This window comes from Numida meleagris, unplaced genomic scaffold (genome assembly GCF_002078875.1).
Source record: "Numida meleagris isolate 19003 breed g44 Domestic line unplaced genomic scaffold, NumMel1.0 unplaced_Scaffold332, whole genome shotgun sequence".
NCBI classification, from domain to species: Eukaryota; Metazoa; Chordata; class Aves; order Galliformes; family Numididae; genus Numida; species Numida meleagris.
The window spans coordinates 12555-25250 of NW_018364562.1; the positions used below are offsets into that span (position 1 = coordinate 12555).

The 12696-nt window shown below is 66.9% G+C and overlaps 2 protein-coding genes across 7 annotated transcripts; both read left to right on the forward strand.

The window, feature by feature from the left end:
• Nucleotides 1–414: 414 nt before the first annotated feature.
• SHC1 (SHC adaptor protein 1) lies at nt 415–10790 on the forward strand. 6 transcript variants are annotated; one of them, XM_021383071.1, is made up of 14 exons: nt 438–539; nt 2782–2847; nt 6469–6630; nt 6839–6909; nt 7296–7359; nt 7519–7638; nt 8068–8121; nt 8254–8305; nt 8481–8607; nt 8724–8892; nt 9092–9152; nt 9260–9424; nt 9503–9765; nt 9958–10790. In XM_021383071.1, the coding sequence occupies exons 2-14, from the start codon at nt 2836–2838 to the stop codon at nt 10084–10086; spliced, it is 1449 nt and encodes a 482-aa protein (XP_021238746.1). In that variant the 5' UTR covers nt 438–539; nt 2782–2835; the 3' UTR covers nt 10087–10790. The 6 variants fall into 6 exon arrangements, with proteins under 6 accessions (XP_021238747.1, XP_021238748.1, XP_021238746.1 ...); XM_021383070.1 differs by having other exon boundaries at nt 445–539; nt 9257–9424; XM_021383072.1 differs by lacking the exon at nt 2782–2847 and having other exon boundaries at nt 415–539; nt 9257–9424.
• PYGO2 (pygopus family PHD finger 2) lies at nt 10509–12690 on the forward strand. Its single transcript, XM_021383075.1, has 3 exons — nt 10509–11194; nt 11282–11331; nt 11424–12690. The coding sequence occupies exons 1-3, from the start codon at nt 10540–10542 to the stop codon at nt 12501–12503; spliced, it is 1785 nt and encodes a 594-aa protein (XP_021238750.1). The 5' UTR covers nt 10509–10539; the 3' UTR covers nt 12504–12690.
• Nucleotides 12691–12696: the final 6 nt, after the last annotated feature.

Here is a 12696-nt window from a genome sequence, read left to right on the forward strand (position 1 = left end):
CACCCCTCCCCCACAAAGAGCCGTTCCCCGCGCTCCCCCGCCCTCCTCGGGTAACGGTTACCGGGCCTCCCCCGCCCCTCCTCACCGGTACTCGAACTCCTCGTCGTCGTACTTGTCGGAGTAGTAGATCTGCTTGTGCGCCATGCCGCCCGCGGTCCGCCCCCTTCCCGGCAGCCCCCGCCGCGCCCCTCTCCTCAGCTCCCGGCGGCCGTTGGCTCCCCCCGCCCCCAACGGCGCTTTCAAACGCCGCCGCCCCGCGCGCTCATTGGTCCGCGACGCGAAGGCGGGCCGAGCGATTCGGGAGCCGATTGGTTGGAGGCCGAGAGGACACGCCCCTTCCCCTCGGGGTCGGGCACCGCCCGCCAAGTGGCCCGCCGGGGCCCGGCGGTTCGCGCGTCACGTGACGGGGGCGCGGTGAGGCCGCGGTGGAGGGGCGTGGGCCGGAAGTGAGTGGCGGCGTGGCGGGGGGAGGGCGCTCGGTGCGGGGTGCTGCGGCCGCCGGGACCGGAGGAGACCGGCGTGAGACCCATGGTGCCCCGGTGAGCGTGTGGGCCGTCCTAGGACGGGTGGGCCTCGTGCGGGGCTGCGGTGCGGCCTGCACGGCCTGCGGGAGCGGCCCGGGCCGTGAGGGGCCCCCGGTGGCTCCGTAGGCCCCGGGCTCGTGGGGTGGGCCGGGCTCTGAAGTGCTGCGGAGCTTCCGGGGCTGCTGGGCTGAGCCCGCCCCGCTCGCTGCCACGCGCCGCGGGGTGACGGGAGTCACCGGTGCGTCGAGAGTGGGAAAACGGCGGCGCCGGGCTGCCCGTTCCCGGTGTCACCGGGGCAGAACGGAGCCGAGCAGCGCCGGGTGGCTGTAGGGCCGTGGGGCTGTGGGGACACCGCTGATCGCCTCTGCACTGCGGGGTGGCTCGGGGACCCCGGAACTCCCGGTGCCATCGTGGTGCTGTTCCTGAGGGGGGTGGGTTTTGGGGGTGCCTGGGGTTCATTTGTCTGCGTGTCACCGCTGCCGGTTCCTGGGGCCGTCGGTGGTGCTGTCAGGAGCCGGGGAACTTTGTTCCGGACCCCAGAGTGGTGATGGGCCGACCCCGAGCGGGGCAGGGCACCAACACTGCTCGTGGGCAAGCTCAGTGCGTGCCCCCGCTGCGCTGCCACCAGCTTTGGGGCTTTGAAGGGACACAAGGGACAGGGAACCAGCGCAGACCTGGCTGGGGTGAAGTGCCCTGTTCCAGGCCTTTGCCTTCACCAGCAGCAGTGCTGTGTCCGTGTGTCTGTCCGTCCTGGGCTGTTCCTGGATCTTCAGGTCACTGGGTGTCCCTGGCACCTCGTGGGCGGCCGCAGGGGCTGAGGAAACGTGGCCCCGCTCCTTCCTATCGGGTTAAAGCTGTGACATCCTGCGTGCGAGGGGCAGCTCTCCCTGTGCTCCTGGGACATCCCGTGCTCTGCCCGCTTTGGAGCTCTGCACGGTTCAGATGAGGCACTGCCGCTTCCCATCTGAGCGAGGATTTAGGGACCAGCAGCTCTGCGACCGCCTCATCCATGGCCTTTTGGAGGGGGAGGGCCCAAGAGCAGCATCCTTGGGTGTCAGGGACACAGCTGGGTACTGAGGAGACCGTGCTGAGATCAGGTTGTGGTCCTGCTGGCACTGCAGCCTCACCAGGAGGCCCAGGGCTGCCCTGTGCCTCGCCAGCCTGGCTGTGCAAGGCAGTGCCACTCATCCGTGGCTGTTTTATGGCTGTGCACCGTGTGTGTGCTGTTCTGTCGCCATTCAAACCCAGCCCCTTCTCCTCCTTCTGGCTTTTGGCACAGGGCTGTTTTCCCTTCCCTGCCGCTAACCTCGGCCCCAGAGTCCAAAGGGCCTCCTCATTTCTGCACTTCCTCTGCAGCGAGTGACCTGCCAGTGCTCGCTGCCTGGCCCTGCCCAGGATGGGGCTGTGCTTGCCAAGCGGCCCCTCTTATCTCGTTGCCCCCCGGGCTAATCGCATTAGCGCCCGCCTGGGCTCCGGCGCTGGCTTTGCAGGCCCCAGATAAGGACATGATTGCTGTGAGGAAGTAAATCGTGTTTGTTGTCCTGCTCTGCTTGGCTGGCCCGGCCCCGAGCGGCTCCATGGTGAGGGTGGGAGCGGTGCAGGGTTGGCTGGGGAGGGCAGGGGCTCTCATTGTGCTCCTGCTTTGCTCACTGTGTTTTCCTTTCACCGCTGCCCTTCTCCCAGAGCTTCCTGCCCCTCCTGGCTCCGTGCACGTCTACCCTTCCGTGGCCCCTTTCCACCGCTCCTTCCTAACACCAGGTTCCGTTTCACACGCTCCTGTGGCCACATCCTGGCTCCTCCCTGGGGACTTTGTGTGTCGTTTTGGAGTGGGTGCCAGCCTGGGGGGGGTGACGTGGGCAGGAGCAGGGCACTCCTCCGTGCTTGAGTGCCCCGTCTCTCTCTCCTTTTGTGCCCTCTATTTTTGGAGCCTGACAGCTACAGGGCAGAGATCGGCTCCAGCGCTTGTTTCAGGTCACAGAGTGACCGAAAATGAGGTCCTCTTGCTTCAGGGCACTGCCCCACGCAGGTGGCTCCCGACACCATTTGCCTTCAGGCAAGATCTGAGCAGTGCCAGCCCTGTCCCCACCTCGCCCTTGCGCTCCTGCCCTGGAACATCCCAGCACCATCCTTCCCAGATCAGGGCCATCGAGGAGGAGGCTTCCCCGGGTCTCTTTGCCCCCATCTGCCTGCGGTCAGTGAGGGGCAGGCTCTGCCCGCGGCAGGGCTGGTTAACTCGCTGTTTGTCCCCGAACCGCAGGTCAGGCTGCCAGACGAGAGGGGCTGAGCCTTTGTTCCCTGCCCTCCGCCGGCGATGGAGTACGTGGTAAGGCCGGCCAGCGCTCGGGACTTCGGTGGAAGGGCTAGGTGGCTTCGGTGGCGGATCCTGCCTCCCCTCCCCCTTCGCCGGCAGGGCCCAGCCTCCGTTCCAGGCCTCCTCCGCTGGTTTTTTCCCTGCCCCTGTTCCAAAGAGGCTGCTGGGATGTTCAGGGCTGCAGAGAGGAGGAGGAGGAGGAGGAGGTTGCGCACAGGAAAGCGTAGAGGCCGTGTGACGTTGTAGTGGTGTTGAGGGGAAAATCCAGCTCTTGGCTGGCTCTCAGCCTTTCTCTTTGCTCTCCCCGCCGTGCCACAGGAGGACGGGGCAGGGGAAGGGCTCCATCTCCCCACGCCGGGGACGCGGGGGTCTCCTGCCCTCCCTGTGCTGACAAGCTGTGTACGTGGGGAGGCCCTTGCGCCTGTGCCTGCGTGCGCCTCGCCGCGATTTCTTGCCAAAGCGCTCGCGTGTTCCAGCTCTCTGACTCAGCTCCCGCTTTGTGTTTCCTGGGAGGATGTCAGGGCCGCGAGCGGAGCCTCGCCGCTCGGTGCCCGGGGAGACGCAGGATCCTCCTGGCTGTGTGCAGAGCAGGGCGGTGGGCACGGCTCCCGGCTTGCCGTGCCGCGTCCCTGCTCTGCTCCTCGTCCATGAGGTCACCCACAGGCACGTAGTATCCCTCTGTCCTGCACATAGGCAGCATCTGGCCAAGCCCTGGCTTCCAGGCACCAGGAGCTGCTCTGCTGCAGGGCCGGGAGCGCGTTGCCAGCCGGTCTGGTGAGGGGAGGGGCTGCTGGGTGCTGCTCGGGGGCTGCTGTTGGGGCAGGACCCGACTCCGTGGGGCTGCGCACGTCTCGGTTTGCCTTCGGTGCTCCGTGGCCCCTGGGCAGGGGTCTGTGATTCATGGGGTGGGCTCTGGGGCTGTGGCGGTTGAGTCTTTGAAGGCTGGGAGCGGTGACGTGCCTCGTTCCCAGCCAGCGCTGGTGGGGACACGTGCGCTGTCTGGCCTCAGCCTCGGTGCCGGAGGTTCTGATAAAATCAAGAGTTATTTTGTATTGTAGAAACAGAGCTCTCTCTGAGAAGCGGGCACAGCTCGGGGCGCCGTGTGTGACGGGAATTGCTGCTCCTTGCCCTGCCGCCTGTCTGGGCTGGGTCAAGAAGACCCTTTGCCCTTTTGCAGTTCCCCCCAGCTCTCCTCAGGCAGCAGACAGCCCCTTGTTTGCAGATGCCCGCAACCTTTAGGCGGGGGGTACTGTGTCAGGTGGGACCCCCAGCCCCACATCCGTGAGCCAGCCAGGTCCTTGGGGGCAAACACCGCTGCCTCGAGCCTCCCCAGTGCCGCCCAGCAGAGCGGGGCTGGCGGGTCCCTGCTTCCTGGCTCCCCGGCCCCGGGCTTCCTGCCTTTCTTCAGAGCAATCTCGCTGGCGGCCATGGGAAGGTCACGGCGCTGAGTGGCCGCGGGGCCCCTGGTGGGGACAGAGCGCTTCGTGGGACGGCTCCCCCAGCACCGAGGTGGGGGCTGATGGGCTGCGGGACTCGCTGGCGTTGCAGCCCCGCGCCGTGCAGGATCCCAGCTATTCCAGGCTATTCCCAGCCTCCATTTCCCCGTCTCCGCGGCTGCGTGCCAACGTTTGGGAAGCGGGGTGGGAGGTTCCGCTCCCGTGCTGGGGCTGAGCGGGGAGAGCCCTTCCCTTGGGCTGGATTTCTCTGATTTCGGCTCAGTGTGGGGTTCTGTGGGAATGCCCTGGCCCGCGTAGCAGTGGGGAGCAGGCGCCTGGCAGTGGGTCTGAGGGGTCCAGAGCCCCCGGGGGGGGCAGAAGAATCGCAGGACAGCTTAGAAGGGGCCTTAAAGATCGTCTCATTCCAACCCCCGGGGGCTGGAGGGGGATTTCTGAGGTCCCACTGACCCCGCTGGCGTGCTGGTTTGTGTCGGGTGGGGAGAAAGGGGGAAAGGGCAGACTTGCCCCAGTGCCCCCCACCAGAAAACGGGGGCTTTACCCAGCTCTGGAAATCGGTAAGATTTGCCCTGGTGCCACCGGCATGTTCTGGCTTTCCCCCAGCTCCCGCTAGCTCCGCCTGTGACCTTGATTTTTCTGCTCCAGATCCTTGCTGGGTCCCCACCCCTCCCCACGAGCCCCTCCTGCGCTGCCGCCCCAGCCCCGCAGAGCAGAGCAGAGCCCGCTCCTCCGCCTGTGAGTCAGCACAGCCCTTCCGATCAGCGGCGGCCCCTTCTCCCCTCCGGGAGGAGCTGGGATGCGGGAAGCAGCAGCCATTGGCGGCTCCCGGCGGCTCGGTGCCGCAGCCCTGCGCTGAGCCCCGCTTCTCCCTCGCTGCACCCACCTGTATCCTGCTCCTGGCCGTCCTCCTCCTCTTCCTCTGCCAGCCTGGAGCTGCGCTGGACGTCCCCCGCATCCTGAGGCGTGCTGGCATCGCGGCCCCCCCCCCCCCGGCCTCCGGCGTCGCTCCCCCCCTGGCGATCCCGGGGAGCCAACGGCAGCTGCCCGCCGCCGGCACGTGGCTCGCGTAGCGCCGGCCGCCACAGAAGGACCTTGTTCGCTCCTGGACCGTGCTCGGAGCGGGGCTGGGCTGGGCTCGGATGTGCTCTGTGGCTGCCTTGTCTCAGGGCTTTAAATATTCATGCTTTTGATTTCCTCTTAGCTGCTGGCAACCGCTTGCGGAGCACAGGGGCCAGAGCGAGCCGGCGGGGGCGGAGGGGCAGCGGTTTGGGATTCATCTGCGGGGCAGAGGGGGCTGCGCTGAGCCCTTGCTGAAGACAATGGGATTCATTGCCGGTCCGGTTCGGGAGCAGCGTGGGGCAGCGGGGCTCGAGGACCTCCCGGCCGGGCACCGAGCGCACTGAGAGCCCCCGCACCGGCTGCTCCACGCAGCCCCAGGGTGTAGCCGCAGCCTCGCTTCCTCCCCGCTGCATTGGGAGCAGGGGTCGTTCTCCATCTGGCCGGATCCCTGACGGATCGCTGACGCTGGTTGCTATCGATCGGCTGGGACGGCGTGGAGCTGGGCAGCCCCTGCTGCGTGCCGGCCCGAGCGTGCCGGAGCCGGGGCCGGATCTCTTCGTGAGCCATGCGGGGCTGGCGAGTGCCTGGCACTGAGCTCGGCCGAGGCCGGCGCGTGGGGGAGGATTCCCGGAGGCTGTAGGCGCTCAGACGCTCCATGGGGTTTCTGTGAGGGGTGGGCATGTGCCAGCCCTTCTCGCCTCTCTCCAGAATGGATCTCCTGCAGAAGAGCAAATACAGCCACCTGCGGAACGAGTCTGTCTCCTCCCTGGAGGAGGCGGTGGGAGCCTTGGGGACCCCGGCGTCCCCGGTGGAGTCCCTCGCAGGCACACTCTCTCTGCCTGGCTCCCTGTCGTCCTCCTCCCTCAGCCCCATGCTGCCTCTCGGGGAGCTCTCGTCAGAATCGGAGGACAGCCCCACCACCCTCTGCTCCTTCTTCCCCAAAATGGCCAACCTGAAGCTCTCCAACCCTGCCAACCTGCTCAGCCTGCGGGGCTCCTCTGCTGGCAGCCTCAAGGAGGCCGGGAGCCCGGGGCAGCCTGTCATGACCGGGACGCTTGCACCGGCGCCTGAAGGAGCTGCCAACCCCGACTCAGCGGGACCTGTCACTGTCTGTTCCCAGGATATGAACAAGCTGACCTGTGGGAAGAAGACGCGGGTGGAAGGCGGCCAGCTGGGCGGTGATGAATGGACCCGCCACGGCAGCTTCGTCAATAAGCCCACGCGCGGCTGGCTGCACCCGGATGACAAGGTCATGGGTCCTGGGGTCTCCTACCACGTCAGGGTGAGTGCCGGGGCATCTCTGTGGGGTGGGAGCGGGCTCTGGGGGCTCCGGGTGTGCTTGCTGTGGGTGGGTGGGATTCCCACGGAGATGAGCACCGCAGGGCGGGCTTCGTGGGGACCTGCCCCCCTCCTTGCTCATGGGCTGCATGGGGAGGTGAGGGAGCAAAAAACTGAGGCGAGCCCACTGCTGACCCTGCTCTCCTCCACAGTACATGGGCTGTGTAGAAGTCCTTCAGTCCATGAGGGCTTTGGATTTCAACACGAGGACTCAGGTCACCAGGTGAGCCTCGGGGCCGTGCCGGGGGCTTGGGGCTGCCAGGGTGGGTGCGCAGGCGGAACCAGGCTGTCTGCAGCCATGGAGGAAGCTGCCTGGAGATCGATGCGCCTGTCAATGGGCTTGGTCAGGCAGGAAGCACTCCTGCAGCTGCATCAAATATTAACAGCCCGCTCTTCCCCTGTCCCTGCCGGGTCTGGGAGCCAGCCTGCACTGCCCAAGGGCTTCCCTTTTGTTTTTCGCTTAACCCTGTCCCTTCTGCACTGGTCCCTGTGTCCTCTGCCTGGCAGTGCCCCACAAACCCGGCAGGAATAGCAGAGCTTTGTCCCTGTGCTGGGGCAGGAGGAGACGATGGGGACCCTCAGGCTGACGCCTTGCTTTGCTCCCTGCAGGGAGGCCATTGGCCTGGTGTGTGAGGCCGTGCCCGGTGCCAAGGGAGCCGTGAGGAGGAGGAAGGTGAGGCTGGGGCGGGGGGAGCTGCTGGTGGGAGCATTTTGGTGTTTTGGGAAGCCTGTGGCTGAGAGCTGGATCTCAACCCAGCCAGCGGCGCCTAGGGGATCTGATTGCTGGAGCGGTGGTGGGGACGAGTTGACCAACGCTGCCGTTCTTCCCCAGCCCTGCGGCCGCTCCCTGAACTCCATCCTGGGCAAAAGCAACCTGAAGTTCGCCGGCATGCCCATCACCCTGACCATCTCCACCAGCAGCCTCAACCTCATGGCCTCTGACTGCAAGCAGGTGAGAGCAGGGAGCTGCTGGGGGCTGCGTCGCTGGCTTCAGACGAGCAGGGATCCCTGCCTCCCCTCCAGGCCCTGATGGGGGATGTCCCCTTTCTCCCTGGGGATGTGTGGGTTCCTGTGTTTCCTCCCGAGGTCTCCTGGTCCAAAATGTCCTGCCCCAGCCATTCCTGGTGGCAAAGGGATCTAAGCATTACCCTGAATGCCCTGTGGGATCTGTCCTCGAAACCCAAGTTCCCTGGTCTTGGAGGTCTCCTAGTTTTGAGCCAGGTCTCAGCAGCTCTGCTGGTGTCCCAGCCCTTCTTCTGGTTGCCTGTGGTTTATAGCCAGGGCTCCTGAAGCTTGTAAGCCCCACACTGGGCCAGTCCCAGGGAAAACACGCCAGGCTGGGCACTGAGGAGCTACACCTAACAGTGCCTCTGCCTTGCAGATCATTGCCAACCATCACATGCAGTCCATCTCCTTCGCTTCTGGGGGCGACCCGGTGAGTACAGAGGTTCCCCATCCACACTTGTCCTGCCCTATGCTGGGGATCAGGGCCTCTTCTGCCTTCTCCCCAAAGTCTTGGGCACTATGCTCACCAGCAGCCCCAGCTCACCACCACCCTCTCCCACAGGACACAGCTGAGTACGTTGCCTACGTTGCCAAAGACCCCGTCAACCAGAGAGGTGAGGCTGCTGCCGAGGCTGGAATTGCCAAAGCCCCATTGTGGGGACGATTGGGTGCAGTTCAGTGGTGCAGGGAGGGGCTGGGTCCCCGCAGGGGAGCTCTGGGGTGCACAGGGTTGGATCAAGGGGTGGAGGATGTCACGCTGAGGTTCCCTTGCTCCCATTCCCTTCGCAGCCTGCCATATCCTGGAGTGCCCTGAGGGCTTGGCCCAGGATGTGATCAGCACAATCGGGCAGGCCTTCGAGCTGCGCTTCAAGCAGTACCTGAAGAACCCCCCGAAGCTGGTGACACCCCACGACAGGTAAGGGCAGGGCTGCGTGGGCAAGAGAGAGGTGGGGGTGCCCGAGGTCTCATGGTGCGGAGAGAGGACGCAGCCCTGGCTGCTGTCAGCTGCTCATCTGTGCTGTGCCCTCCCAGGATGGCGGGGTTTGATGGCTCGGCCTGGGATGAGGAAGAGGAGGAGCCTGCCCCAGATCACCAGTACTACAATGACTTCCCCGGCAAGGAGCCTCCTATCGGGGGGGTCGTGGACATGCGGCTGCGGGACGGGGCTGCGCAGACCCCCAATCACCTGGGGGCCACGCTGGTAAGGCACTGAGTGTATCTCTGTAGGGGGCTGCTGGGGAGGTTCCATTATACAGGAGAGCAAGGACCCCAATGGGGCTGTGGGCTGCACAAAATCCACGCCACGCTTCTGTCCAACCCGTCTGGCAGCCCAGGCTGGGGTCTGGGGAGGGATGAGAGTGCAGCAGGATCCATTGGGCTCACCATGTGCCTCTCTGCAGCCTGTTGGCCAGACGTCTGGTGGGGAATTTGACCCCCGGAAGCAGCACGGTCCCCCCCAAGGTAATGTGATGGATGTGGCTGTCCCCATTTGCTTTCCTGGTCCCAAAGTGCTCCAGCAGCGAGCTCTGGTGCCAGAGCACTGCTGACCACAGCGCTCCTTGCAGCAGGGAGAGAGAAATACCCAGCTGCAGCAGGCGCGTCCAGCCGCACGGACCTGTTTGATGACCCATCTTACGTGAACGTGCAGAACGTGGACAAGGCACGCCAAGCAGCAGCTGCAGGCAGCCCTGCAACAGCCAACGGCAGTGCCCAGCGAGACCTCTTCGACATGAGTGAGTGGGACATCCCCTGGCCGTGTAGTCTGTCCTGGGTGCGGGCTGAGTGATGGATCCGCTCCTCTTCTCCTGCAGAGCCATTTGAAGATGCCCTCCGTGCCCCCCCGTCTGTGCCCGTGACCCTGCCTCCTGCCCAGGTGGTGGCTTCCATGGAGGAGCAGCTGAGACGGGAGCCCTGGTACCACGGGAAGATGAACCGCAAGGAGGCTGAGAAGCTGCTGAAGGTGAACGGGGATTTCCTGGTGCGGGAGAGCACCACCACCCCCGGGCAGTACGTGCTGACCGGCCTGCAGGGTGGGCAGCCCAAGCATCTGCTGCTCGTCGACCCCGAAGGAGTGGTGAGTCCCTGTAAACCCAAAGCTTGAGGGCCCCGCATCTCCCCACCGTTATAAGAACCACCAAAGCGTTGGGCTTCCAGCTGGCCCTTGAGGAAACCTCTGGGCTGGCTTAGGGGATGGAGGGAGCCGGGCAGGGCATGGGTGGAATCTCCTGGGGGCAGCAGCAGCCTCCTGAGTTCCCCATCCCTGCAGGTCCGGACAAAAGATCACCGTTTTGAGAGCGTCAGCCACCTCATCAGCTACCACATGGACAATCACCTGCCCATCATCTCAGCTGGCAGCGAGATGTGCCTGCAGCAGCCGGTGGAGAGGAGACTGTGAGCTCCTGGGGGCCTCGGTGCGCGCCCCCCCCCAGCCCTGCTTCCCACCCTGGGGAGCACTTGGACTCAGCCGGGGCTGAGCGTGGACTGCCTTGGGGACGGGCCTGTCCCTCCTGCCACCACGCAGAGCTGGCGGCCGCGGGGTGCGGGCAGCGTGGTGTGAGCTGCCTGCGGGGCCAGGGGCTGGTGGTGCCAAAGCCCCCTCCTCTCCTCCCAGCTCCAGCCTTCGCACAGCTGCTCTGCTCGTACCAAATCTCGGCCCCATACGGTGTCACCGCAGGGCCATGAGCCCGGGGCCGGGTCCTGCTCCAGCCCGGTTGGAACTGAGGGTGGCCGGGCCTCGTCCCGTGAGCAGCACCAGCCCCAGGGGGGGCTCACCCAGGGCTGGGCCCTGCGCTCTGCTCCCCAAGCACAAGGCCCGGCCGGCCGCGCACCGAATGTACCCGATCACTTTATGTGTAACTGTGCCTTGACCCCGCAGGTCCCACACATATATGCAATGCAGCCGGGCTGGGGGCGAGGGCTGACAGCTCCCCCGTGCCCCCCGGGCCCTGCCAAGCCCCCTCTCGGGCACCTCCCTCGCTGCCGGAGCTGGCCGGGCCCCACTGCATGCACCTCGACCCCCCGAAGCCAAAGCGCAGCCCTGTCCCGGCCCTGCTATAACCAAAGGATCCGGCGGTTCGTATTAAAGTTGGTATTTCTTTACGCTGCGGCTGCTGTGTTGGGGCTGGGAGGGATTGAGGCCTTCGGTGGGGGCCTTCCCCCCTTCGGGCTTCGCGGGTGGTTCCTTCCGCCCACCCCCTCCGGGTCGGCGACATGGTTTCTCCTTCCCCTCCCGCCGCGAGCACGTGGTTCGGCCCACGCCCCGCCCCTCGCGCAGCGATTGGCCCCAGCGCGACTTCCGGTCCTAGCGCGACTTCCGCTTCCGGCGCGCCGTGCGGAGGAGCCGCGGCGGGGCCATGGCGCCGCGCAGGCTGTGAGGGCCATGGCGGCCCCGCACGGAGAGAAGCTGGAGGGAGGCGTCCCGGCCCCGCCGCCCCCGCCGGGGCCCCCGCACCCCGCGGGCAGCGCCGCCGTCGGCGGGCCCGGCCGGAAGCAGGGGAAGGCAGGTGAGCGAGGGCGGCGGGAGCGGGCGGGCCGGGCCGGCGGCGGCGGCGGCGGCCCCGGGCCTGACTCGGCCCCGCATCTCCCCGCAGGTCTGCAGATGAAGAGCCCCGAGAAAAAGCGGCGGAAGTCCAACACGCAGGTACGGGCGGGCGAGAGGACCGCCGGCTCCGGGCCGTCCCCGCCGCGGACGGTACCGGGGCCGCGGCCCTGACCGGCGCCGTTTTCCCGCAGGGCCCGGCCTATTCCCACCTGTCGGAGTTCGCCCCGCCGCCCACCCCGATGGTGGACCACCTGGTGGCCTCCAACCCCTTCGAGGATGACTTCGGGGCCCCCAAGGTGGGGGCTGCGGCCGCCCCCTTCCTGGGCAGTCCCGTGCCCTTCGGCGGCTTCCGCATGCAGGGCGGGGGCATGGCACCGCAGGTGCCCCCCGGGTACGGAGGGGGCCCGCAGCCCATGCGGCGGCAGCCACCGCCGTTCGCCCCCGGGCAGATGGGTCCGGCTTTCGGCATGCCCCCTCAGAACCCCGGCTACGTCCAGCCCGGGGGCATGAGCTTTCCCGGGCAGCCCTTCAACCAGCCCCCCCTCGGACAGAACTTCAGCCCTCCCACAGGGCAGCTTATGCAGGGGCCCGTCGGGGGCTTTGGGCCCATGATGTCCCCCACCATGGGGCAGCCTCCCCGGGGGGACATGGGCCCCGGGCCGGCCCTGAACCCCCCTGGTGGGCCAGCCATGGCGCAGCGCTTCAGCCAGCCCGGCAACCTCTTTGGACAGTCCCCCATGCAGCGTCCTGGGCAGAACATGCCCCCTCTTCCCCCCAACACCAGCCCTTTCCCCGGGGCAGACCCCGGCTTCCCCGCTGGCGGAGAGGAGGGGGGCAAAAACCTGAATCCCCCGCCCAGCACTTTCCCCCCGGAGCAGCACTCGGGCTCCCCGGCTGCCATTAACGGGGCGCAGCCCAGCTTTGCCCCCGCCAGTGCCGGCCGCGGCGGCGGCACTCCCGAAGCCAACAGCCTCCCTCCCCCCGGCAAGGCGGCCGCCGGCTCAGGGCACCAGCCCCCCCCCGGCCTGGTGTACCCGTGCGGGGCTTGCCGCAACGAGGTGAACGACGACCAGGACGCCATCCTGTGCGAGGCCTCCTGCCAGAAGTGGTTCCACCGGGAGTGCACGGGCATGACGGAGAACGCCTACGGGCTGCTCACCACCGAGGCCTCCGCCGTCTGGGCCTGTGACTTCTGCCTGAAGACCAAGGAGATCCAGTCGGTGTACGTCCGCGAGGGCATGGGACAGCTGGTGGCCGCCAATGACGGCTGACGCCCCGCCACCCCCACCTTGTACAGAGCCCCGCACGGTTGTAGGACCAAAACCCCCTTTTGTAGCCACGAGCGCCGGATGGCACCGGTGACCTTCCCCACTGCGGTGGGCTCCGGCTCTGCGGCGCTGGGATGGGGCTGTGGGGGTCTCCACGGGGGCTGAGCCTTCCCCGTGTCCCCGGGGTGGGTTCTGC

Bases quoted from the DNA above. Each gene is read 5' to 3' on its own strand.
- PYGO2 (XM_021383075.1), top strand. From the start codon at position 10,540: ATGTGTAACTGTGCCTTGACCCCGCAGGTCCCACACATATATGCAATG. The intron at 11,195-11,281 runs GTGAGCGAGGGC...ATCTCCCCGCAG, and splicing joins CCGGAAGCAGGGGAAGGCAG to GTCTGCAGATGAAGAGCCCC. The intron at 11,332-11,423 runs GTACGGGCGGGC...GTTTTCCCGCAG, and splicing joins GGCGGAAGTCCAACACGCAG to GGCCCGGCCTATTCCCACCT.
- SHC1 (XM_021383068.1), top strand. From the start codon at position 6,028: ATGTGCCAGCCCTTCTCGCCTCTCTCCAGAATGGATCTCCTGCAGAAG. The intron at 8,306-8,480 runs GTGAGGCTGCTG...TTCCCTTCGCAG, and splicing joins AGACCCCGTCAACCAGAGAG to CCTGCCATATCCTGGAGTGC. The intron at 9,425-9,502 runs GTGAGTGGGACA...CTTCTCCTGCAG, and splicing joins GCGAGACCTCTTCGACATGA to AGCCATTTGAAGATGCCCTC.